Source organism: Podarcis bocagei (genome assembly GCF_964188305.1).
Source record: "Podarcis bocagei genome assembly, chromosome: 4".
Classification (NCBI taxonomy): Eukaryota; Metazoa; Chordata; class Lepidosauria; order Squamata; family Lacertidae; genus Podarcis; species Podarcis bocagei.
In genome coordinates this window covers 31,655,061-31,682,115 of record NC_138128.1, presented here as the reverse complement: position 1 = coordinate 31,682,115, position 27,055 = coordinate 31,655,061, and the positions used below count along the sequence as shown (strand labels likewise).

The 27,055-nt window shown below is 39.9% G+C and overlaps 1 protein-coding gene and 1 long non-coding RNA gene across 6 annotated transcripts in view; both read right to left on the bottom strand.

Moving 5' to 3' along the window:
- The window catches only part of CUL3 (cullin 3), a 49,660-nt gene that overhangs the window by 4,809 nt on the left and 17,796 nt on the right, over positions 1-27,055 (bottom strand). For all 5 annotated transcript variants that reach the window (XM_081192133.1, XM_081192135.1, XM_081192132.1 and 2 more), the window contains exons 2-11: positions 24,071-24,268; positions 15,712-15,825; positions 14,278-14,438; positions 12,428-12,542; positions 11,221-11,449; positions 10,055-10,200; positions 8,604-8,780; positions 7,126-7,296; positions 5,709-5,816; positions 213-337 (exon numbers count right to left, since the gene is read on the bottom strand). In XM_081192133.1, coding sequence (XP_081048259.1) covers positions 213-337; positions 5,709-5,816; positions 7,126-7,296; positions 8,604-8,780; positions 10,055-10,200; positions 11,221-11,449; positions 12,428-12,542; positions 14,278-14,438; positions 15,712-15,825; positions 24,071-24,268 — 1,544 coding nt within the window. The remainder of the gene's footprint in view (positions 1-212; positions 338-5,708; positions 5,817-7,125; positions 7,297-8,603; positions 8,781-10,054; positions 10,201-11,220; positions 11,450-12,427; positions 12,543-14,277; positions 14,439-15,711; positions 15,826-24,070; positions 24,269-27,055) is intronic.
- Positions 17,801-21,316, bottom strand: LOC308585975. Its single transcript, XR_014007704.1, has 2 exons — positions 19,392-21,316; positions 17,801-19,074 (listed from the first exon to the last, which is right to left on the bottom strand). It is a non-coding gene; the product is annotated as an uncharacterized lncRNA (long non-coding RNA).

Below are 27,055 nucleotides of genomic sequence, written 5' to 3'. Positions count from 1 at the left end.
CTTTTAACTATGGAAGCAAGAGCTTCTTCTATATCAATATAGAAGATTACTACTTTGTGACTGATAACGTGGCAAGCAAACTTCAACTGCATGCATATAAAGAAGCATTTAATGCATGCAGATTATCTGGCCATTAGCTGTATCTTCTTTCTTTTTTAAAAAACACATCATTCCACTAACCATTCACACAAATAATCTTAACCATTCCTTACCTCCTAAATATTTCAAAAGCATGTCTGGGGGCTGGGGGAATGTTGCACTTTGGTGTGGCCGACTGAGTAGGCCAGTAGCCTGTTGTGAGAACCCGCACTGTCAGATCAACACCACCTAATGAGACCTGCATGAATACAAAGAAATACATTTGTTGTTGTTGTTTTTGTCTTCCACATGGCAGGAAATAACATAGCTTGCTATTCAAGACAGAAGTGGCTGCCTTAGTTTCATTAAACAAACTAATTAGAAGCTGGTATTCAAGGGTGTAGGGTACAGCAGAAAAACTTGTATGTGCAAAGTGAGCCTTAGGTGGAAGCAGGAGACTTTACACTTTCTATGAAATGCAGAAGGGTATAGGAGGGCAACCCAGACACATGGAGATAATCGAGAGGTTTTCTGGTGGGAGGAGAGTGTCAGTGAAGGATGTAGTGAAAGTAGTATGAAAGTAGTAGTAGAAGGATGCAGTGTACATTCTATAGGTACTTAACCAGATGGAGGCCAAGACAGGCATGAACTGAAGGATTTACCCAAGGCCAAAACAGAGAGAAAGTGCATATCCGATCATAAAAAGTTGCTATTCTGAACTGCTGCAAAGGCTAACTGAGGAAATCATAGAACTAATGTGAGGAACCCTTTGCCCTCTGAACCACAATTCCCATCAGTTCAACACACACACACACACACACACACACACACACACACACACGTGTGTGTTGTGTGTGTATAGTGCAGAGAGAGAGAGAGAGAGAGAGAGAGAGAGAGAGTGCGCATATGGAAAAGCATATGGAAACCCTTGGCATGGATTATTTGGGGGATGGAGGGGAAAATGATCTGAGGATCACTTATGCTGTCCCCATGTTGGCTGAGGTTAACAGAACTACATTTATGCATATCAGCACTTTCTCTGTTTCATATTACTGCTGCCACTTTTGAAGACTGCTAAGTCTTTTATTTACTGTTTACATCTATCAGTACACTCATTCTGCAGGTGCTTTGATCTTCTGACAATTGCTTAATATTTGGCATGTTACTGAAATTAAATATTCTTTAAATAGTTATTGAAATTAATTGTTAATTGTTTCATATGCCAGGATAGTTAAACATATTCAGAGGCCTCGATTTTGAGGCAGCATAGCTTTGAGTTCAAGAAGCTGAGGACTAAGAATAGAGGAAGCCTAATACCTTCATGCTTGAGGGCCCCTTTGGGAGCATCGGGGGGGGGGGAGGGGAGGGCACTATTAATACTTTTTTAAATATAAACAAGCTTAGGTTTTACAGTCAATATTCTGATCTAATTATAATCCCAGTACAGTGTTTGTTTTGACATGCTACAAAAATTATAATTTGAAAGCATATGTAGATGAGACATTGAAAGATGGGAGATGTAAGCAATCTCTAATTTATTTAGAAATGATATGGGGGTGGAGGTGGGGGGACAACTGCAATATGATCCTGAGGTTGGAGGGAGGGGGAGGTTCAACCCTTTCCTTGCACCGTTTCCCCAATTTAAATATGCCCTCTCAGCTATTAGCCCGATTTTACAGGTCATTTATTTTGGCCTTTAACCAAACAGTCCTTAAAATGATGTTATCAATAGGTCCTAATATCAGGTAACAAAAGTCAGTTTGATCCAATGAGCTAAGCTGTTACAGAGTTCTGAAAATTAAAACTCTGATGACACAGATGCTTTTATTTTTTTAATGCATGAACTACAAAAGGTCACAGCGCTCACAAAAATACTGCCAGAAGTTTAATTATATTTCATTATTTTAATAACAAAAAGCAGGTGTGTGCCACCTGCTGGTGAAGCAGTTCAGTTAACAGATTTTGTTTTTAAGATTCAAAATGTTTCTTCAGTCAAAAAGTAGCACATACAGTGGTACCTCAGGTTAAGACTTAATTTGTTCCGGAGGTCCGTTCTTAACCTGAAACTGTTCTTAACCTGAAGCACCACTTTAGCTAATGGGGCCTCCTGCTGCCGCCGAAGCAAGATTTCTGTTCTTATCCTGAAGCAAAGTTCTTAACCTGAAGTACTATTTCTGGGTTAGCGGAGTCTGTAACCTGAAGCGTACGTAACCTGAAGCGAATGTAACCCGAGGTACCACTGTATTCTAGAAAGGGCTCTAACTGGCCATCAATTTACTGCCTCACAAACGTTACAATTTCCACAATGCAATGCTACAAATATTGACTTCTTGTGGAACTCAGAAGGCAGAATTGCCATTAGTACTATGCAATGAAAACATGGCTGTCCTGAAGATGGCTTCTCTTGTTGGGATCACACCATCTCCCTTTTAGTGTTGGAGCTACAAGATCCCAAAGCTAGCAGGTGCTGGTGGGATGGGTGATGAAGGAAATCCCTGTGTACTGCGTGTCTCTGTTTTCCTTTGTCCTTAAAAAAAAGGAAGCCCCATGATTCTGTGGGAACCAGAATAAAGCACTGGCCTCATAATTCATCCTCCAAAGAGTCTCACATCCAGTTTATCCATTTGTATACAATCCTCAGTTTTTTGGTGGTCACTCCTAGGATTATCCCACGCACTATCATCTCTCATCTGATCCCAATTTGTTGTTTCCCCTTTTCTTGCTCCAGCACCCAGAAAGCAATCACCCGACAATCTTTTCCTCCTTCAAACCCTTCACCTACACACCACTACAGAAATCTTGCTTCCTAGGGCTGGCATTGCCAGTTTTGCAGCTCTCACCTTCTGCCACACTTTGCTTTGCAAGCTGCAGTAGTGATGTTGGTCTTTCCCTTTTCCAATACTTCATCCCTTACTGAAACCCAGCCTAAGTCCCTGTAACTGAACTTAACTCATATTCCTCTTCTGTTAATTCTCACCACCAGCTTCCTCTCCTCTGTTGCCTTCCTGCACAGAGCTCTCACCCCCCCCCTTTACCGATGTACAGCGGTAAAAATTGCAAAATAAATTACATAAAGGAAAATTTCAATTTTCCTCCTCAATATGCACAATACATACAAAGCTGCTGAATTTATAGGAAATGGACAAATAACTTTTTAGACCCGAGTACAGGTCTCTGTCCTTAATATAAAAGAGAACAAAAGAGTTATATATGCAGCTTGTCGTAATAATGCCCAGCACAGCTCTCTCTCTGCTGCTGCTGCTTCCCTTGGGGAGCAAGTGGGAGGAGGGAAATCAGTCGTGTCTAATTACTAGAGAACAAATGGGAAAGAAGAAAAAACAATGATCCAAAACTATAAACAGAGCAGGCGGAAGAGGAATAGCTGAAATTGCATACACAAAGCAAAGAACCAGCACAAAATCAGTTCAATTCTATTCACATATGTATTTAAAGTCAGTAAGCTGAATACAAAATGAAATGCTGATAAAATGAAAAATCAAGGTAAAGCCAGTTCATATACTTTCATAACTCTGTCTACACTGAAATCTAAATCAGTGTCAGTTTATAAATGCAAAAGTGTTCAATGATTTTAACAAATGCTGGGTAATTACCAAGGAACAATATAAAATTTACTGAATTGTTGTTCTATCTGATTTGTTAAAGAATTTAAGTTGTGTTCCAATTGCAGGCCCACAAAAGAATGATGAAATTATTTAAATGGGCATCTAATTTTTGATGGTACTTTCTGTGCTTGTTGAAAGAGGCCAAAGAGATCTACATTTCCCCAGAGGAAACCTGAGAAATGGCTACTACATCCAAGAAAAACAGCAGGGACACAAAATGACTCACTCCCAAACTGGGGAGGTAATGATGAATATATTATTACTCTAAATGCCTGTAATTGGGATAAAGAGGATTTATTCAGAGTAAGGATTTATTTACAGAATGTACCCATTTCCCAAGGAGACTTTATTGCAGGCAGAACAAGGTGCAAAGACACCAAGGATTAATTCCTTGCCTCAGGAAGTAGTAGTGGAGTCCTGACTGGAAGTTTGGACATATTTTTTCCTACAGAAGTGTGCGACTTTTGAATCAAGTACTGTGTTGTATTTGGGGTTGCCTTTGAAAGGTGATTAAAAACTTCAGCTGGTTTGGAAGACAGCAGTAAAGCTGCTGACAGGAGCTTGGCACTGTGAGAATACTGCATTAGTTCTTAACTCCAGCGATTCCTAGTTTATTTCTAGATGCAGCTCAATGTGTTGGTTTTAACCTTCAAAGCCCTAAACTAGAAGCAGGGAACCTACAGTCCCCTACTTAATTTCATCAGCCTCCCAACTTTTCTAAGGACTCTTCACCACCGAGGTAATGCTCTGTGCTGAGAATAGCATAAAAGATAAGACACTCCCACCCGCTAGCAATATTTGGGAGGAGTTACTTCAGAGTAAACATGCTAACCCAGTTTTTACCTGGAACAAGTTGCTCACACAGAGCCCGGTGACTGGTGTCACCTAATTTATAAAATGTTGGAATTATCTATTTCCATTCATCCATTCCTTGAAAGGAGCAGGTGTCCTCATAGAATTGTAGAGTTGTAAGGGACTCTGGGTCATCTAGTTTAACTCCTTGCAATGCAGGAATCTCAATTAAAGCATCCAGGACATATGGTCATCCAACCTCTGCTGAAAAACCTCCAAGGAAGGAGAGTCTACAACCTCCTGAGGGAGTTCGTTCCAGTGTCAAACAGCTTTTACCTGCTTCTCTCTGCAGGGATGGTTATATTGCTCCTGTTAAGCAATGGATCCCAACCTGAGTAGCCAGATCTTCTCAAGAGGGTAATATCCCAGAACCATCTTCCTAGGCAGATCGATCTATCTATCTATCTATCTATCTATCTATCTATCTATCTATCTATTGTGTATAATATAATTAAGAACCTGTAAAACAACTCACTTAGCAATACAAGAATTCACTCTGGTATGTGCTCCACCATAGACTTTTTTCTGTAGGTCAACAGCCCTTAATAGAAAAATAGTTCTCCACCCCTGTCCTAATACTCTGGTTATCAGAAAGACTGCTTGCTGCCCTCTGAATATAGCCAACAACTATAATCTTAACTGGAAGCCATTCTCTTGGCACCTCTGCCTGCACAAGGTGATCCCCGGAAGATGATGTTTTCTCTGGTTGTACTCCAATTTTGGAACACATTTCCCAAGAAGACCCACCTGCAACCTTTATTGCATATTTCAGGAATCCAACCAAGACTGTACTATTTTTCTGGGCTTTCAGTAGTTGACCTATTTAAGATTCAGCGGCTTTTTGGGTAGCAGACTTAGTTTTCTGGTGGAAAAAATACTAATTTATTTACTGGCTGCTCTCTTTATTTGAGTTCACATGTTGCTGTTTTATCTTGCTGCTTCTTTGTATTTTACAGTGCTAAATACTTTACTGGTTTTCTTTAATTGTTAAACTGCTTTGGCTGCTAGCTTGCAAAAAGATAACCCATTATTCTAAAATAATTTAAAAATAATTAAATAAAAAACAGTATTTTTTTTATTCAGAAAGGCATTTCACTCAAAAACTTTGTTAGAATAACTGAAATTAGTGTTCAGATCAAGCAGCTAGCTTCTTACCCCTGTTGCCTGTAGATGTTGCCTAAATTCATCCATTGTTGTGTTTGAGATACTCATATCCCTGAACATTCCTTCCAGTTTTGATGTGAATTGACATCCACATTCAGTCTATAAAAAAGAAGAGAACAATTCTTTTAAAATTATATATGCCATTATATATATTTTTTCAGGCCACGTACTTGGAACCAGAACATTACAAAATATAGAGAATATGTTTGAACTTGTTAAAGATATGAAAAAGCTAAACATATTCTGTTTGATTCCAAACATCAGTTCCAACAGTAGAAAACATCCCAAAATGTTTACTACAAAATGTTGTGCTATTAATGCAAAAGTATGCCATGGTTTTAATGGTTGATGGGCAGGGTATAAATTTTTATTATTATTATTATTATTATTATTATTATTATTATTATTATTACTACTACTACTGCTACTACATCAGGTGGGGGGGGGATAAAAGTTGTTCTGTAAATGAACAGAAGAACCTGCTGTCTTTCTAAAAATATAACAAAATATGTCTTCCTTATTCTTTATGTTTAGGAGGAAATTTACAACTTTTCAATCAGGCTTTAAAGCCCTCCAAGGTATTCTAAATGACGTGCTATCTCCTATTGTTTTATTTGGTGGGTTTATGTTTTTATTAAATACCACTCTGCCTTAAGAGGAAACACAAAAATAAAGAACCCACTGTATAGGAACATACACAAATAGAAAAAACAGGGGTTCAGGTCAGCATACAAAGTCACATGTCTTTGTGTACTGGCTTGAACCCCTCTTTTTTCTATTTGTGTATGTCTTAAGAGGAAATGCAGGATATAAATGATTTCAAATTAAAAAAATTAGAAATTTCTTCCCAGGTGCATTCTTAAAATCCCAGTTTAGTTCCAGCTGTACTATCCAAAGAAGCACATTATATGAAGTGCTTTTTTTAGCAGGGTAAAAAAGAGGAAAAGATGGATTGGAAGGTTAGGTTGGGGTGTTTTTCAATCCTTCTCCAAGAAGGAATAGCAGGTAAGTATTCACTTTGTTGTGAAAATAAGGAAGAGGACTATAGCTTAGATGGAGAATGGGGAGGAACCTTTTGCCATGCACCAGAGGTTCCAGAAAATCTGTGAACAGGGAAAATTGACATTACCTGCTTTATTCTATCCTCTTCAGCTCCTCCCTGCTTTTCAAGCTTTCTGGCAGGAAATCGACTGCAGTTCCAAATACCGCAGTTTTAAGTTTTAAAAACAGTATGAATAGACTTTTGCTGGCAATGAAATTTTTTTATTGCCCTACCTTTAGTATTTAGAAATATAGCATACTGCAATGATCGCACATTAGCTAAAATTATGACAACTGAATGTTGGACTGAAACCAGAAACAAAAGGGAAACCGTCACTAAGTAAAAGATTGCAGGGACCAACTTTACCTTTAGCTTAGATATCATGTTTTTCTCAGAGTCATCTGAAACACTTTTGTTTGTTAGAAGCCTCCTTGCCAAGTGCTGTTTATAGTATCGTTCAAAAACATCCTTCTCTTGCATAAACCTAAACAAAACCATTGCCTTGTCCAATATAGTCTCTACTTCTTGCTCAGTTAGCTGTAAAGACAAAAACATCATTTTTCAACCAAATGCTGCCAATCTCCATCGCTAGAGATTGTGCTCACAAAATCCTATGATTAAGCAACACTGATAGCACATTCAATGCATTTTTACTGAGAAATAAATCCTGCTCTGCTCAGGTAGTGTGTAGCATGGCAGCCACAGCCTTCTCAGGGCAGCTTCACACTTCACGAAGTAACACTGTCTGTGATTCACTGTGATAAAACACTAAGTGGGAATGGGAGACATATCTTCAAATGTACGAAGGCATGGACTTCAAGTTTTTGGTGCAACAGTAACTTGTTGGAACATATTTTGCTGGGGTGGGGGAGCAGCAATCTGATTACATGGTCAGCATGCTAAACTACAAAGAACTTGAAGGTATCATACTGTAAGCTGGAGATGTATTGCTGTGCAAGACCCACCAGAACACATACATCAGTACCGTATTTTTCGCTCCATAAGACGCACCAGACCATAAGACGCACCTAGTTTTTGGAGGATGGAAACAAGAAAAAAAATACAGTGGTACCTCGCAAGACGAATGCCTCGCAAGACGAAAAACGCGCAAGACGAAAGAGTTTTCCGTTTTTTGAGTCGTTCCGCAAGACGAATTTCTCTATGGGTTTGCTTCGCAAGACGAAACGTCTTGCGAGTTCTTGCGAGTTTGTTTCCTTTTTCTTAAAGCCGCTAAGCCGTTAATAGCCGCTAAGCCGCTAATAGCCACTAAGCCGCTAATAGCCGTGCTTCGCAAGACGAAAAAACCGCAAGACGAAGAGACTGTATTCTGAATCTCAAAAGCCAGAACAGCAAGAGGGATCGCTGTGGAGCGAAAGCAGTGATTCCTCTTGCTGTTCTGGCTTCTGTGATAGCTGCGCAGTCTGCATTCGCTCCAAAAGACGCACACACATTTCCCCTTACTTTTTAGGAGGGAAAAGTGAGTCTTATAGAGCAAAAAATACGGTACGTCTGACACTGCCACCAGTAACACTTTCCTTTTAACATAGGTCATTTTTAAATGTCAATAATTATCAGCATTATCATTCTAAAAACAACTACGACTAACAGTGGTTAAGTCAATCAAGAATTATTCAGTTCTCTCTTTATTTACACATATATATAGTTCATGCAGTTGCAAAAGATTCTGACAAGCACATACAATTTGTTCACTCAACTGCACTGCTTATTGCATTTTGAAAGTTAAAACAGTATACTTTCAGGACCGTAAGAGAACAGAAGTTTGCATAAATATATGTTGCTGTTTTGTCACAAATTTGGATAGTTGTAACTGAAAATATACTTACTCCCTTGACTCCTTTTTTTAACTTGTCATCAATAAATAATGAGAGGTACTCTGGAGACCTAGAGTTAAGGTTGAGGAAATACTCAAAGTCACCCGCAATGGTTTGTTTGAAGAGCCTGTCGTTATTGAAAGATTCTTGAAGGAAGCGATCAAACCTACTCTTCAAATCCAGTAAACCCTTAGAAAAATAAAGAATATTTTTATTTTCAGGTAGGTAGCTGTGTTGGTCTGACACAGTCGAAATGAATTAAAAAATTGTCCAGTTGTACCTTAGAGACCAACTAAGTTTGTTCTGGGTATAAGCTTTCAGATTTCTGAAGAAGTGTGCATGCACATGAAAGCTTATACCCGGAACAAACTTAGTTGGTCTCTATGGTGCTACTGGACAATTTTTTAATTTATTTCAAATAATGTTCAAATATGTTACAGATTTCTACTATATGCTGTATGGAAATCACATCCATTGTGAGGTTATTTGACTGAAAACTATTTGCTCATTGCTTCAAAGTGTCTAGAGCACTTTACTTGACATTAGGTTAAGCTTAGAAAAACCTGGTATTTTAAATGGGAAAGAAAATCCATTGTTAAGTATAGATTTCTTTCTCAAGTGCAGAGGACAGCTAGCAAGAGGATGTTACCAGGGTTCACATGCATCCTGTATAACCTCAAGCACCATCTTGCAACTACCACCACCAACTCTTTTTCATTATGGTTGTATTTGCTCCTGGAGGTCCAAGTCACAGGCAACAGCCTCACATACTGGACTGTGAAGTGAATGACAACTGCATGTTCTGGCTCTTCCTAGAATTCAAACATTCAACAGTTTGGGTCTTGGTGCCATGGTTTCTAGCGTATAGCAAAGTGCTCTTCACTGCTCTGTATTTTGGTTCTACACTTGGGGAAGCATGATTTGGGGAAGGTTCTGGGAGTGCAGTCCATTTCAATGACCACTGGGCGATTTCAATGAAATCCTGAATATCTTCCCTTAGACCAAGGTGACTTGGGTGAGGATGCTGCCTAGGAGTGTGTAGGCAGGGCCCCAGGATTCCAAGGTGCTTCAGATGGCTTAAAGAAGATCAGTGCTGAAATTGCCGAGGTGGCGTTTTAGTGCACTGGTGTAGCCATTTGTCAACAAGTGATCTCTTTGGACTTGCCCCACTTGCTTTAGAAGGATGATGTCCACCTGTCTGCTAAGAGGTGTGATCTTTACAAAGGGACTCTCCTGTGTGGGGTTTCCTTTGCTTCTATTCTAGCTGCTTTAGCTGCTGCAGGTGATTTTTTTTGGTCTGTCCTGAGAAATGTTGAAAGTTTGAGTCTTGTCAGTTCTACAGGGATGAGAAAGGAGTCAAGCAAAGTTTGCCCTTTCTTGTGGCAAGTCCACCAGTGGCAGAAGAGCAGCCAGATCTGAAGTTCAGTTAAGATGGGCAAATGAGAAATGTAAGGTTTAACTACCTGAATATAGTCAACTGGGTTCTTTCCTTCTCCTTCTTCAGATACAAGAGCTTTACCTTGCTCTCGGAGGTAGGAGCTCATACACTCACACATTGTCTTAAGACCATTCGGCACACGGCTGAACAGCTTGTACATACAAGCAAGATCTGCAATGGGGGGAAAGTATATTAACTACCACCAACATGGTATTTCTATCACAAGACAGCAGATGAACAGAATAAGTGTTCTCAAATTTTTGTCAACTCATATTTTAACATTAAGTCTCATTGTGAGGCTCTTCCTTCTGCCCTGGAATAGCAGACACAACAGACCTGTCCTAAATGTTACATTAATTTTTGTTCTTCACATTTTGGATGCTATATTATTTTAAATAATAAAATCATTATGGTGATTTGCTGCAGCAGTATGGCACATTGAGTGTCTTTGAATATAAGAGCTATAAATGTTTAAAATTTAAATTTTAAAAAATTATCAGAATGTCCAATTCAACAACAAAATACAATAAAACTAATGCCAGATTACAAATTAAAAACCCTAATGAATCCTAATGCTATGTTATGCTAAGTGACCATTGGCTTTTAAACTAGGATTGGTAAATATAATTATATTTAACTAGAATTTGGTTGATCACAATAAGGAAGCATGAATACCACATAAACTATTAAAAAGTTTCTTGGAGGTACATAACATTTTATTGCTGTTGCAAGGAATGAACTGAGCTGAAACTCATTTCAGGTGAGCTACCATCTCACTCATTAGTTACAATCACAAGCATACCCAGCACACACTAATACAAATCTGCTAATGGAACTATGCAAAGCAAAAAGTTTACATTAGTAAACATTGATGAGGGGCAGACATTATAGTTTTCTAAAATAAAATGGCATTTCTTACAAAATCTTTGGACATGTAGGAAGTATGTATAGCTTAGTCACAATAATTATTCTTTAGGCAGTTTTAGATAGAATAATGCTACTGAGGGAATGGAAAACACAGTACATATATCACTTCATATTTCAACAGAAATCTCTAAGGAATATAGATATTCTAACAATATTCTAGAATATAGATATTCTAACAAAAAGGAATAAATATTAAGAAATATTTAGTACACTTCATGCTTATAAACGACTTCAGTGCTTATAAGCAGCATAATCTGGATTTACCTTCTGTTTTTCCATTTTTTAGCATGTGAACTAGACCAGAATTCTCCATTTCCACTATAGTTTTCATATGCTTGGAAATAAGCTCTCTCTCAACAACTTTTACAATTGGCTCTTCAGTTGATTTATCAAGGCAGTGCATCACACGTTCTATTTCTTCATTAATTCTAGCTTCTACTTTCTTGATATAAACTGAAGCACTATTTTCTGCTAAAAACTTCTGGCTCTCCATCTGTATTGGAACAAAGCAGAGCACGCCATGTGATACTATAATATTCTGAAAGAAGTGCTAGAGATGCACTCCCCCACTATAAACATTTTTAATTGAAATAAGGCTTCATACCTATTACCTTGATGTAATCCATACATCAACCCTGTATTATTATCCATATATTACAGTATGCACAATGAAGATTAAAGGATGGGGCTTGGCCTCATGTCCACGACACAGGCAGGATTTGAAGTAGGAATTTCCCAATTTATAACTCTGCTATGCTACATCAGCTCTGAACATGCCCCCTAATTAGTGATACTTGCTAATTTAGAACCCAGTAATACAGCCTTGTGGATATTGGTTGGGATTCACTCCCACCACCATCTGCGCACCAGTCTCTATGTGGACTGTGGATGAAGCAATATTTATCTTTCTTTGGAATTGGAGCATCTTGCACTTTATGGGATTCCACTCCAAAGGACCCCTCCCCCGTGAATCTGAGTGCATGCATGGAAGGGGGCTCCCACTGAAAAGCGGCAGAGATGAAAAGATGCCATGTGCGCGAAGAATACCATCCGTATGATATATAGAGAGTGTGAGGCATCGCCTTCTTCTTTCCCACTGCAGCCCAAATTATGCTCTGGAGGGCCACCACCCTACCTGCCGGAGCAGATTTTGAGGGCACAAAAAGCGTTTCAGGGAGGAGGAGAGGAAGACAAAGTTGCACTGCATAAGTGGAAGTCCATTCTGCTTATGCATAACCAGCATTGGATATAACCAAGCTTTTTCCTATTTTCCAAATAACATTTTATTTTTGCTGGATGTTTGGGACAGTGAATCTTTAAGCAGCATAGCAGTCAATATCTACAACTGAAAACCTTATATGGGGTGGGGATGATTAGAAAGATTACTTGCAAGTAATTCCAAACAAATTCATTAAACAGATTAACACCAATAAACAGTTAACGTCACATACACTTGAAACATATTTTGTACCTGAAAGAATTCTGCTGACATCTCTAAAAATGGGGCTTCAAAATCTTCTTCATAGACAGATCTTCCTTCAAGGCCTAGAATCATTAACATCTGACAAGCATTTCTGATTGCTCCTCTGTCAAAATATTAAATCAGATGTAGAGATTAGATATATTTTAGCAGAAGTAGCATTTTCAAAGTCATTCAACAAAACATCCTCATATAATTTCCACCCTCAGCGATCAATGCAAGTCCCTCTCATCAAGGATGTAAGAATTAGAAGAGAACAAAGAAGAGACTTCTCCACTCTTACCCTGAGATTATAGTAGTTAACCCCATGCAGAGATAACAAAAATATGTATTGCTGCTGAACTTCAAGAGGCAGTTTAAGGAATCCCTCCTTTGGTGGGCTCTTTGGAGACTATAGTGACACCGGGTTTACTCAGAACTGATAGGCTGCTCAACTTGATTTCCTAGCTATAATGATTTCTGGTTGTCTCCATTTAGATCTGGTATAATTGGTTATTGAAGAGACTGAACCTTGAACCATGAAGTCATAAATTCTATCATTCCAGCTGCCATGAATTCACTAGGTGGCATTAGATACCTTCCCTTATCCTCACCGCCATCTGCAATATGCAGGCAATGGCCTGTTTCACAGACTTTAAGAGGATCACTGAGAGTGTATGCAAATGTTATGTATTATTCTGAGTAAGGAGATTGTTTAGAACCAATTATTTTAGACAAGATTATAAAAGTTCCTTTACTGGCTCTTCTGAAAATTTTTAGGTACTTCATCTTTAAGTCACTGATCTTATTCAGTGTTCTCAAGTGCACAAAAACACATACACCAATCCCCTAATTTCACAACTTTCTCCATCTCTAGAAACTCCTCAGCTGAAAATAATAATAATTTAATAGTCACAGCAACCAGTCCATATGCAATTTTGTACAGGAAAATAGCTAAATTATGAAATCGGAATAGGAACTTCACACTAGCTTATTTGTGTAAATTTGTAGATATCAATATCTTGATAAGCATTAAGGGCAATATCCAATGAACTCATTCCACTAGCACAAGGATTTATGCCTGCACAACAAAACTCTTCCGCCATCTCCAGTATATGCCAATCCCATATCTACTCCAGAGTGTTGAAGGAACCCCTGGAATAGATTTGGGAGTACACAGAAGGGAAGTTCCACTGTGCAAGCAGATATCCTTGTGCCAACAGAATGGGCCACACAGCACTACTTTGAATACAGCCTTTAGGCTTGCTTAGCAATGTGGAGTTGGCCAAGTTGAAATACTGTGTACACATTTTAAATTACTAACAAAGTGTTAATATCTACTAGAGCTCCAACACTGTAACACACTGTAACTGTGTCAGAAGAACAATTTGTTTACAAGCAAAGATGTGCTGAGAATGAAGCTCCCTAAACACTCCAAAGGAGAATGTTGAGCAACTGGTATATACAGCCATATATTCATAAAATGCCAATGGGCAACCTGCAGCCAAAATAGAATCAAGTTTCAAATTGTTTTTAAAATGGTAAGGAATTTGGGGGAGGGGGGAGGCAAATATCTACTGCAGTGGCAGAGAAGGTAAGAAATGGATACTGAATATATTGATGGCATGTATTTTTTTAAAAAATGTATCAGTTATCATCTTGATTCTGATAATATAGTGTACTGCAGTATTAGCTACCCAGGGAATTTTTATTGATGGCCTCGTAAAATATATCCCACTATTAATAATTAAAAATGAAATTTAAAAATGCAAACAAAATCGCAATAGCAGCAAGATTAACGCATGCACACAAAACAAAGATCTTGCAAGAATGATATCAAAGCTATTTTTTTGCAGTTGTACCTGTCCACAACTTCTCCTTTCCGTTCCCTTGCAATCATGTCCAACAATGTCTGTCGTAGATGATCCCTAATACACCCGTAACGTACAACTTGATCTCGAAAGATAATTAATCCCAAGTTGTAGACATTTTCCACATTATTTTGTTGTACATATACACGGTCCTAAAATTAAAATATAAATAATAAGGCTTGTATACAATACCACTCGCATGCAGTTTATCCAGAGACTGCTTACAGCTACATGAGCATACCTCAGTCACCCCCTCCCCAAAACAACCTCCAATGCACTTTGTCTTGAAAACTGATACCAAAATAACTATAAATGGTTATTGTTTATATTGCATAAAACAACTGTCTTACAATTATCAGGGCAAAATAAATAAATTGGAACACACTATCATTTAAGTTCTCTCAAATCATGTGTGTGTTTATCACCATGTAACACACACATACCCTTAATCGATGCAATCAAAACTTTGCCATTTGAAAGATGATAAAGCTGACCAATACAGTAGAGCTCAGACTACATACAAAGAAAAAAGAAATCTATCCCGTGAGTTATGAAAGATGTACACATGCATAATAGAGAACACTGACTGCAAGGAAGAGGAGAGCATCATAAAATGGTCTCAGGGTAACTAATCCTAAACAGGAATGGTCCTAGTCAAAACTTGGAAGAGAGACTATTTGGGAACCCTCGGAGCTCTTCAGATGAAAGCAGACATAAAAATGTAATACAATGTAATACAAACACTCTTGGTAGAAGCATGTTTTCATATGGCACTGGAAATATCAGATCTAAGAACCCAACCCTAAATTGTGCTTTGCAAGATTCCTTGTAAAGGTAAAGAGTAGCTGCTCTTTCCATTTAAAAATTAAAATTTCCAGTGACAATATGGTCCGCATACAGAGTAAGACATGATATGTAAAGGGTAAAACATCTAAAACTGTGTTCAGTTCAAAACAGTATTTGAATAAAGTGGAAATCTGAAAGAGTGCACTAGATAAATGACAACAACAACAACAATTGATCCTGATCTCTTGACATTTCATTAGCAGTCTTTAGCCTAGTTCAGGAGAGATGATAGCAACAGATTTCACATGGAGGCATGGGTGTAGCTACTCCACCGCATATCTAGAACAATGCATTATGCAGGTGCCCCACATGGAGGCCGATATATGAGCCTTTCTCTTTCATTATGTAAGCACATCTTGTTAACCTCTATTCCAATCTCAGCTTCCCAAAAGAACCTTTCACAATGAAACTACTGAGGAGGAAAAGTGGACTCCAGTGTGTGTATGCTCCACATTCATATCAGTTAAAGATTTCAACTTATCATGTCTAGTTCTTCCATGAGTATGAAGATCTACAGGTTTGTTCTTACGACTAAATACTTCTAGCTCCAGAGAGAGAGAAAAATAAGACATTACCTACCATATACATTAGAATGTCTCTAATCATCACCATTGCTGTTTGATGATCATTCCATGCTTGGTTTAATGTTTGGAGGAAGTTGTTATTTAATGAATTTAGCACATCTTCTCGCACCTGCAACCAAACAGAATGTTTCAAAATAACCAAGGCAACTTATTTAATACAAGTTATTGAAAGCTACTATGCTATGCTACTGCTATGCTACTGTCACAAGAAAGAGCAAAAAGACGTGCCAAATAACCACACTACCAGTTCAAATCACACCACTATTAGGAAGCTCTTTGCATTTAAAAAACAGGCAAGTATTGTCTGCAGATAGTCTGACTCATGAGTATATAAATGAAATATATAGATGAAACTTTTTAATTTATCATATTTTGTTAGCAGTGTAGACAGCTTTACCATATAGGATAAATGATACATTTAGCCCTGAAGCTCCTAGAAGCATAACCAAATTAATTTTGTGATCCTCACAGCAAGTCATATTACTCACAAACATTTACACTTCTTTCTTACTGGAAGGACAGGAAACAGCTCTAGTCAGTCATGTGCATTGCTGTACTACTGGGACTTGTCTTGTAATGTGTGCAAAATGCAAAAGGAAGAGTAATCATGCTTACTTATCAAGAGCTGACTGACCATGCCATCGGCTCTTTGCTACAATGGCATATGGAAAATGGATTTGAGTAGCAAGCTTCTTGGTTGGTTCTTGGAGCCTGCTTGTTTATTTTTTGATGTCTGCCTCTTCTGGATTTCTCCCCCCTCTTTCTGTGGCAATTGCTGACCTTGAGTTCTGGATGCATTTGACAAAGCCTGCCTCTGTTCATTTTTAACTCAGCAGGTGAGTAGTAGAGCAAATGCTTTGCATGCAAAGGATCCCAGGTTCAATCACTGCCATTTCCAGGTAGGGCTGGGAAAGATGCAGGTCTGGAATACTAGAGAACTATGGCCAGTCACAGTAAACAATACTGAGCTAGATGGTCTGAGAAGGTATGAGGCAGCTTCCTACATTCCCACATACTGGCACCCAACCTCTGTCTGGAATTCTAAGTATTCAATGTTGTTTAAAATATAACTCTTAATTTTATCATAAAACTGTAATGGGAGGAAATAATGTAGTGCCTTCCTCTATAATGCCTCACAATTTCTGATGGCTCTGATCTACCACTACCACTCTTTTTCCTAATCACTAAAATACAGTTGTTGTTTTTGGGCCATATTTCTATGACTAAGCATTCACTGAGCCCTAACTCAAATTAAACACTTTCCGTGAACCAATTAAAATGTTTGGGGGTTTTATTGGAGGGGGGATTTCTTTGAATGAGTAAGAGGATGAGGTGTCCTTATAAAAGCATTATAGCTAGGGGTGAAGGAGAGACAGCAAGGCAATATACTATTAAAGACACTTTCATTCATCTTAATGTTGCACAATGTCCCAGAAATGAAAGACAAGTATGGAAGCCTTACAAATAAAATGATAACGATGATAGAAATGTAGTAGGCTGCTGGAGGTGGGACCAAGTTCTCTATCCCTCCTCAGCCAGCCACCAACACACTAGCAAAAACTTTGCAGGCTAGTAACTTTTGTGCCTTGATTTACAAGGTTAAAGAATGGTCCTTTTTGGATAGAAAGATCCTATCTGAGGCTAACAGGTATTCATCTCAAAATATTTGAAAGTTGTTTGCTGTTCTTTAAATCCCCCTTTGCAGCTTACTTTTTGTGATACAAGCATGTAACTGTTTTGATTCCTACAGTAGTCCATGGAAAGTCCTGCAGTTTCAAGGATAAATTTGGGGAGGAGACTGTCATTTAGCAGCAGCTGCAAGTAACAGTCAGAGGCTGTATATTCTTATCCTTAAAAAAGTAGAATTTGCTAGTCCACAACTAAAATTCTTAGTCTCTACATTTCAACCAGCTGTTGAGTTCAATGTTTATACAATATAGAGGCATATTGGGAATGGGGGATAAATTAGGCTCCTGTAGCCTTTTAACTTCAAAATTCTCAGGTGGTAGCAGGCACACCAAAATAAACATCTAGATTTCAGGACTATTTACATGTGTTTTAAGAATAGCAGCATTTGACATTGCTTTTCCATAAAAAGGTTTATTATTTAGTGAAGTCACATAGCAATATCCCAGAGGAAGTCTTGGCTCTGTTTCCTGCTATACAAACAGCCATAGTCTCTGTGATGAACACCGGGTCCTTGAGAAGGAGGTGTTCAAGTTTTTCTTGTAACATTCACTTGAACAAACAGTTCTGGATATCTTGTAGTACTACTCAGAAGGACCAGCTAAGAGGTCTTTCTGCTCCCAAGTCACAAAAGCACTCTTTGGGAGAAAGAAGATGAAGTCCGTCAGTCAGTCATAGGGAAGATGCCTTATGTTTCATTCACTTTTAATCTGTAAAGTCTAGGTTCTCCTGCATAGCACATAGAGACTTGATGTAGCTGTTACTGACAGTGCATTTGATCTGTATCACTCCCTGTACATCTATTTCAACCAGTGTTTGAAATTAACCTGTTACCTGGCACATTTTGCACCTGATTGTCGGCCACTTGTCGGCAACCAAGTGAAGATCCCTGGGTGCCAGTATGGCACCTGACATCACTATCTTGAGGTGCATGTCTGGGGATCATTGGATCTTGATTGTTTTCACACACTAATACCACATCCTGTAGAATTCTATCAGTTATATTTTATCTGCACAATCACAATGGATTTCAGGAACCAAAATGCTTTTTCTGTGAAGCCTAAGCAGGAGCAGTGAACAATGTTATAGCTAGCTGTTGTAGCTTGTCTTCACTTACCCCACCCTACTGCCCTGCTCACAGTTGTGAAGAATATTTTTATGTTATGCATGGTCTGTGTCACCATTAAGATAAAGCAGTAGGAATAGGCCAATATATATGTGGACGATCCCTGGATAAAGTGGCTTTTCTTCTCAAAGTTTTTAATCTAGCTCAAGATTATCATCTGAACTACCCAGATGTTTAACTGATAATCAATCACAGTCAGCAAATCATTTGGGAAAAAAGACTTTAGAGCTGTCTTGCCCCAAAATGGCAACTCAACATTTTGTTTTGCCAACTGTAACCTTTGGCCTCTAGCTTATATAGCTGAGTTTCTAGCACTGATTGCAACCTGTTTCTTTGAGGAAGAATAGGTATGGAGTATGTAGTGGTTATCTGCTCACTAAAGTTACTTCACATTTATCACCTATGCAGCCCTTCTTTCCAAGGCAAAGAAGCTTCATGAAAGTCAAGTGCTTAAGACAACTATAGATTATACAGCAGATTATACAAAATAGAAAAATGACTCCTATTTTTAGCATATACTAGATGCTAGTCATGTTAGAAGATCTTCTATCTACAGTGGTGCCTTGGAAGACGAAAATAATCCATTCCGCGAGTCTCTTCGTCTAGCGGTTTTTTCGTCTTGCGAAGCAACCCTATTAGCGGCTTAGCGGAATTAGCAGCTATTAAAGGCTTAGCGGCTAAAAGGCTATTAGCGGCTTAGAAAAAGGGGGGGGGAGCGGGGGAAAAATTGGAACACTTGCAAGACGTTTTCGTCTTGCGAAGCAAGCCCATAGGGAAATTCATTTTGCGAAGCAGCTCAAAAACGGAAAATCCTTTCGTCTAGCGGGTTTTCCGTCTTGCGAGGCATTCGTCTTGCGGGGCACCACTGTACATAAAATTGGGCTGCTGAAGAATCACAATATGTGTTTTAGTATTTCATACTTCATGCAAAAATTGCACGCTTTCATTTGCTCATTTAAGTTTTACGTTCACTGCTTGCAGATAATGACAACCAACAAGTACAATCATGAATAGATTTTTAACAATAATTGCTCACTGTCTTACTAGGTTATATAATTTTTGTTTAAAGTACCAGTGTCTGAGTGAAGATTCAGCAAACAAATTAGAACAAATTGAAAGGAATACTTCCTATATGCGCCACAGTAAAAAATAAAAAGAAATCCCACTCCAAACAGTAACAATTTTGTATTCCAAACATGAATGCATGCATTTAAAATTGTATACAGTGATTAGCAAGTAGCAGTTTACTAATCTTCCCAGACTATTATCCTGAACTGACCCTTAACTGAACTCTTGCTTTACGGGATATTGTTAGGACATTTGGAACATTTTAAAAGTATTGTTCCTAAAGGTTTTATACCAATGTAGTTATGATTTTCCATGGGTGATGTGTACACCAATTACTTACAAGTATACATGAGTGGAGCTAAAGGGATATGCTGTGCTCAGCACACCTGTCCCACTATAAGCAGCAAATATTAAATGCATAAGGCTTCATCAAGGTGGTTTGTGTTGTAGTGCCCAAGACAGCATTACGAAAACACACAAGGCCTCCCCAAATCCCAAAGCTGTAGCAGTGTTTTTTTCTAATAGAGGACCCTGAAGTTTATTTTTTTCCAACAACCTTCCCCCTCCTAAATTAATGAAACAATACAAAAATGAAGAACTAGAAAACACTATATTTTAAAAAACTCTTCAATCCTCTGTCAGTTTAGCCCTGATTTCTGAAACTAGGCCTAAACAATAAAGGTTTTGAAATGCTTCTGAAAGATGGCAAAGTGTGCTTCTGAATTGTCTGGTGTTCCTGCTTCTATCTTTTTTTCTGACAATGGCAGCAACCTAAACCATTCATATCTGAGGTTGAGTGCATTTTATATACAGGTGCAAAATCTGTCCTTGTATTCTCAAATATATTTTGTCATTTTCGGGAAAGACTAAATCATGGGTAGGCAAACTAAGGCCCGGGGGCCGGATCCGGCCCAATCGCCTTCTAAATACGCCCCGCGGATCTTCCAGGAATCAGTGTGTTTTTACATGAGTAGAATGTGTGCTTTTATTTAAAATGCATCTCTGGGGCACAGGAATTCATTCATTATTTTTTTTTTTCAAAATATAGTCCGGCCTCGCATAAGGTCTGAGGGACAGTGGAACGGCCCCCTGCTGAAAAAGTTTGCTGACCCCTGAACTAAATGAAACAGATTCAAACAAGACGAGACTGATGACAAAAGACTATCACAAGTGTGCCTGTCACTTCCAAATGGCTGCAATGATAACATAGGAAGTAGCTGTGTCAGCAATCCATTCCTCGTGATTGCTTCCTATCGCTACTGTCACAGTAGAATGCGATCCAGACATGGAGCTGAGCCAACCATACCTCTGCAGCAATAGGCCTTGAAACTCCCATTACCCAAAATGATACATTCACACTAGTTGCAGCAGTCCCAAAGCTGAGTCAATATCAGCAGGTGGCACAGTCACCACCACGGGCAAAGACAGCTCTAATTCACTAGGCTATTGACCACCAAAATCAACTTTAGTAGATGACACTTTCCAGACCCAATAGCAGACAACCACTTTTTTTCACCACAGCTACTTCTGTGACACAGTCTTTATGTCAGGGGCACCAACATGGACACTAGTATGACAGCCGGTACCTCACATGGCACCCATAGTAGGTCTCATAAATATCCCCTATAAAATCCATAATGCATGAAACAGGTTGCACTGGCTCGGCCCCTCCAACATTCAACATGTCCCCTTTAACATGTTCACATTTAATTACATGCCACAATTACCGTATTTTTCGCTCCATAAGACGCACCTAGATTTTTGGGGGGGAAATAAAGGGAAAAAAATTTATTTCCCCCCCAGGTGCGCTGCGCTACACCAGGAGCTTGGGGCGTGCGGAGCTCAGCGCGCCCCAAGCTTCTGCGTGCTGGCAAGGTCTCCGCTAGCGTGGGAGAGCCGGGCGCCTCTCCCAGGGCTAGCGGACCCCTGCGCTAATCCAGAAGCTTGGGGCAGGCTGAGGTCAGCGCGCCCCAAGCTTCTGCGTGCCGGCAAGCAGTCCGCTAGCCCTGGGAGAGCCGCGGGGCTCTCCCAGGGCTAGCGGATCGCTGCGCTACACCAGGAGCTTGGGGCGTGCTGAGCTCAGCGTGCCCCAAGCTTCTAGGTGCGCGCAAGCAGTCCGCTGCCGCCCCAAGCCTCACGCACCCGGCAGGAGGTCCCACCGGGTGCGCGAGGCTTGGGGCGGCAGCGGACTGCTTGCCCGCACCTAGAAGCTTGGGGCGTGCTGAGCTCAGTGCGCCCCAAGCTTCTAGGTGCGCGCAAGCAGTTCGCTAGCCTTGGGAGAGCCGCGGGGCTCTCCCAGGGCTAGCGGATCGCTGCGCTACACCAGGAGCTTGGGGCGTGCTGAGCTCAGCGCGCCCCAAGCTTCTGCGTGCGCGCAAGCAGTCCGCTAGTTTTGGGAGAGCCGCGGGGCTCTCCCAGGGCTAGCGGATGGCTGCGCTACACCAGGAGCTTGGGGCGTGCTGAGCTCAGCGCGCCCCAAGCTTCTGCGTGCGCGCAAGCAGTCCGCTAGTCTTGGGAGAGCCGCGGGGCTCTCCCAGGGCTAGCGGATCGCTGCGCTACACCAGGAGCTTGGGGCGTGCTGAGCTCAGCGCGCCCCAAGCTTCTAGGTGCGCGCAAGCAGTCCGCTGCCGCACCAAGCCTCGCGCACCCGGTGGGACCTCCTGCCGGGTGCGCGAGGCTTGCAGACACTCGCCCAAAGCAGGGGGAGCCCTCCCGAGGGCTCCCCGTGCATCGGGCGACAGGCTGCCGCCTCAAGCCTCGCGCACCCGGTGGGACCTCCTGCCGGGTGCGCGAGGCTTGCAGACACTCCCCGCACGCGCTCTTCCGGCTGGGGAGGTGATGGGCGGCTATAGAGGCTCCTGCCATAGCCGCGCGTCACCTCTCCTGCCGGGAGAGGGTCGCGGGGGGCTTCTTTAGCCCCGTGCGCGTGCTCTCCCGGCTGGAGAGGTGACACGGGGCTGTAGAGGTTCCTGCCATAGCCGCGTGTCACCTCTCCAGTCGGGAGAGGGTCGCGGGGCTATGGCTTCTTCGCTCCATAGGACGCACACACATTTCCCCTTCATTTTTGAAGGGGGAAAAGTGCGTCCTATAGAGCGAAAAATACGGTAGACACCGACTTTGCCACCTGTTCAGAACACTGTAAAAAGTTTTCTATCTGTGAACAAGCATGGCAGTTGCTGTGGTAGGCGCCTTGAACCTCACAGATTTTTTTTTTTGTGGTGGAGGGGGGTGAGTGTGCCTACAGCATTTTGTGGTTCTGTCTCTATTTTGCTCTTTTAGAAGTAGAAGTCATTTTTTTATTCCAAATGTGCCCCGGGTCCCCAAGGGTAAGAGTTCTCTGCTTTATTCCATCACCAACCATAAAGTGTGAACCAACATCTGTGAAAGATGAAAGGTTTCACTAAATTAGGGTTTCTCAAACTTGGGTCCCCAGCTGTTTGTTGGACTACAACTCCAATCATCTCTGACCACTGGTCCTGCTAGCCAGGAATGATGAAGTATGTGGTCTTGAGCAAGTCAATCATCCAGTTCAAATGTAAGGTCTAAACAAGGCCTGAGCTGTTGCACTAATTGTGTTTTGAATGAATCACTCTTTCTTGTATTCAGACATTACCAAAAAAAAAAAAAATGTGTTGAAAATTGTGGCAACCTTTACACTATTTGCATATGCATGAGAAGTGAAAGGGGAGTGCCTAGCCGCCGGCTCACACTGCTCACCTTCATGACAACAAGCCACGGCAATAGTTCCATTCAAATAATATGCCAAATCAGGTTTGGTGTTGCAAGTCTTGGGCTCAAGCATTTCATCCCCCCTTGTTCCATGTGAGGAACAAAATTAGAAGCTTTCATTTCTGGTTTGCAGTAAACAATCATTCATCATTTTATACAAATTTGGCAAACCATAGTTTGCCCACAAACCAGGATCAAATCCCGACTTGGGATCCTGGTTTGTGGGAAAACTACATTTTTTTTGGTTTGAATGAAACGTGATTTCATTCAGATGAGACACCAAAACTGATTTGACATTATAAACACAAGTGGCCTCTGTTCTGATTCCCATGCTTCTTCCTACGTGCACAAGAAAAGAAATTAGAAGTTTCTGTTTTCTGGCGAATAATAATTTTTAGTCTCAGTCTCACCTGTAAAATTAATATGGCTTACTTTAAGAATAACATAGCTGTGAATGTAAACACGAGAAAGACTGTAAAAACTTTCTACATATTAAAAGTGATTTATAAATAGTTTTTACTAGTAACAGTTTCACTGTGTCTGAAGAGAACGTCCCAGTGCAAGAAGCTAAATTTTATAATTTTTGTCTAGCATTTGCTAACATGCGGAAAACAATCATAATGTAACCAGAACATTGTGTATGATTCTCTAAGGACAGCCATATGCCTTAAGTAGAAATGAGTTTCTTCTAGAACCTTAGCCATTTGCTTCCAATTTGCATATGGTGTTGATTGCACGTAGATACCTTGTTTATGAGATGCTCAGTAACCACTTCTCGTAGTCCAGTGTATAGTTTCTCGCCATGTTTATGTAATACCATAGTATATGCATTCCTATAGAGTTCCTCAAAGCTGAGACCACTGTTGTTCTTACGCTGAATCTCTTGAATTGCGTTTTTCAGAAGATCCCAAATGCTGTTCACATATTTTTCATCCATAGTCATCTGCAAAGGCAAAGAAAAATACTAATTCAGAAACTACTCTGATTAGGAAGTTTCAAAATTATTTCCCTTTCAAAACTGTTGCACATTCATAACCCCAAATATATGTGATTATCAGAAGCTCTGTTCCAAGCTGACAGGTGAGTCAAGCCCGATACCAGATACATGACTAATTTTCCAGCAGTTTGTATTAACAGATCTTCACACTGCACAAAACTCTGTAAGATATCAGACATTCTTCTTTGCAACACACACCACTGATTCACACGTGTTTTATTATCACTTGATGACTGATGTTGTCTTGCAAACATAAGTAAGCTATCACAGACACAGAACTTATATCTTACTTCAAATACAACCTTTTCCAGAGGAATCAGTTCACACATTCAGCTACAAACTATCAATCACTGAGTAATTATGATGCAAAAGTAACCATCTCAGTTTCACTAGACAATAGGATCTCGCGGGAAATAGATTTAAGTATCACTGCAATTTCCCCTCCCCCACACTATCATGCATATTACCAGTGAGCCTTGCACTGCTGGTGCGATCAGGTGTTCAGCTTACTGTTAGTGCATTACTAGTCCAATGTGTAACAAAAGCTACTGATCTGAGTCACTGCTGAATCATTTGTTTTTTGCTTACTGAAATATGCCTATGGCAATATAAATGTCTCAAATACACTTAAAGAGAAGCTAAATGTTTTTATACTTTCACATTATCAACTACACTATTTATCTGGGAAACAACCTTGGCTGAAAAGTAGGGTAACAAAGTAAGAAAAGCAAGACATATTAGATAATTTACACATGCGAGATTAGTAGTAAATCTTGTTATACCTTGCAAATAAAGGTATAACCTTGGACAAATCATTAATGTAATGCTTTACAAATGCTTTAGTACCGTATTTTTTGCTCTGTAAGACTCACTTTTTCCCTCCTAAAAAGTAAGGGGAAATGTGTGTGCGTCTTATGGAGCGAATGCAGGCTGCACAGCTATCACAGAAGCCAGAACAGCAAGAGGGATTTGCTGCTTTCACTGCGCAGCGATCCCTCTTGCTGTTCTGGCTTCTGAGATTCAGAATATTTGTTTTTTTGTTTTCCTCCTCCAAAAACTAGGTGTGTCTTGTGGTCTGATGCGTCTTATAGAGCGAAAAATACGGTAAGTGAAATTAACAGGAGGGCTTTTTATTTATGTATGAAACCCAATTGTTTAATGATAAACCATAGATTAAGGCAAAAATCCTCAGCCACCTCAGTTAATAGTCATCATTCATACTCCAGTAATACATAAATATGTTAATAATAAGCATAACCACCTACAATGACTTTCAGATATAGCCTGATGCTTTAAAGAAATCCCTCACTGCTGTTTTAGGCATATTTCCAATTAATTTAAATAATACTAATAGCATTACTCTTCAAAACCATATTGAAATGGCTGTCTCATCACTATACTATAGAGTAGCCTACTAGTTCAATCTCCAATATGATTCTAAATCACTGATCATTTCGCAATACTAATGCTGTCCTCAATTATGTGTTAGGACTACAAAGTTGGAAGATTTTTTAAAACATGCACAATGAAGGTTATAATAAAAACTTTTAAAGTCTAGCTAGATATCTTGGAGAACCATCTCTCATCTTACTAAGCCAATATATAATCAAGCTTTCTGTCCAAGCAGCAACTGAACCAAGAAGTCCCTAGTTAATCACAAATTGCAATTTCATACAAGTAGGAAGCTATGCTTTTGTTTCAGAAGAAGCCAAAAGTCTAACTTGACCCAATGAACCCAGTACACACAATCAAACCCTGGCTTTAATAAGCCATAACATGTAAGATATTCATACACATACTCATATCCTTGCTGCTCTTCCATGTGCAAAACCGGTGAAAGAATGGAGCAGTTATGTGCAAACTGAGCTTCCCAAAAAGCCAAAAATCAAAAGGCAATGCATTAAGATAGGATTTGATCATGTTTTAGGATTCTGGCTTGTCCTAAAACTGATAACCATGGTGCTCAGTTTATGCAAAACAGAAAACTATAGAAACTTCTGCACTGCATTCAGGTGTGCTGAAAAGGGAGGAGCAAATGGACTGTTTGAACCAGCAAGAGGCTTGTTTGTATCTCACCATATAAAGCAGTAAGACCATCATCTGAACTGGGCTACTGCATCACTTCTGAACAGATTGAGTCCCTTCACTTTTAAAATTATTAGTTCAGAATCTCCAATTCAAGGAAGTCAAGATAAAAGCTAACAAAATCAAAGTTGTACAGTGAAATGAATAAAACTTTTATGCAACCAATGTATCTTGACAAAACAGCAGAGATATAATAGCCATCAAATTTCTAAAGGGCTATCACATGGAAGATGGAGCAAGCTTGTTTTCTCCTGCTCTGGTGGGTAGGATGTGAACCAATGGCTCCAGTTACAAGAAATGAGATTCTGACTAAACAACAATAAGAACTTTCTCATGATAAGAGCAGTTTGACAGTGGAATTGACATGGTGGACTCTCTTTCATTGGAGGTGTTTAAGCAGAGGTTGGATGGCCATCTGCTATTGATGCTTTAGCTGAGATTTCTGCATAGCAGGGGGTTCAACTAGATGACCCACAGAATCTCTTCCAACTCTACAGTTATAGGATTCTATGAATAGCCAAAGAAGCACATCATGCTAGCTTCCAAATGTGTCAGAATAAAACCGTTTTCACTGATTGGCTAAAAGTACACAATGAAGGATCGAAGCTGGTCTCTGTAGGGAATTGGCTCCAGAATTGCAATACCACT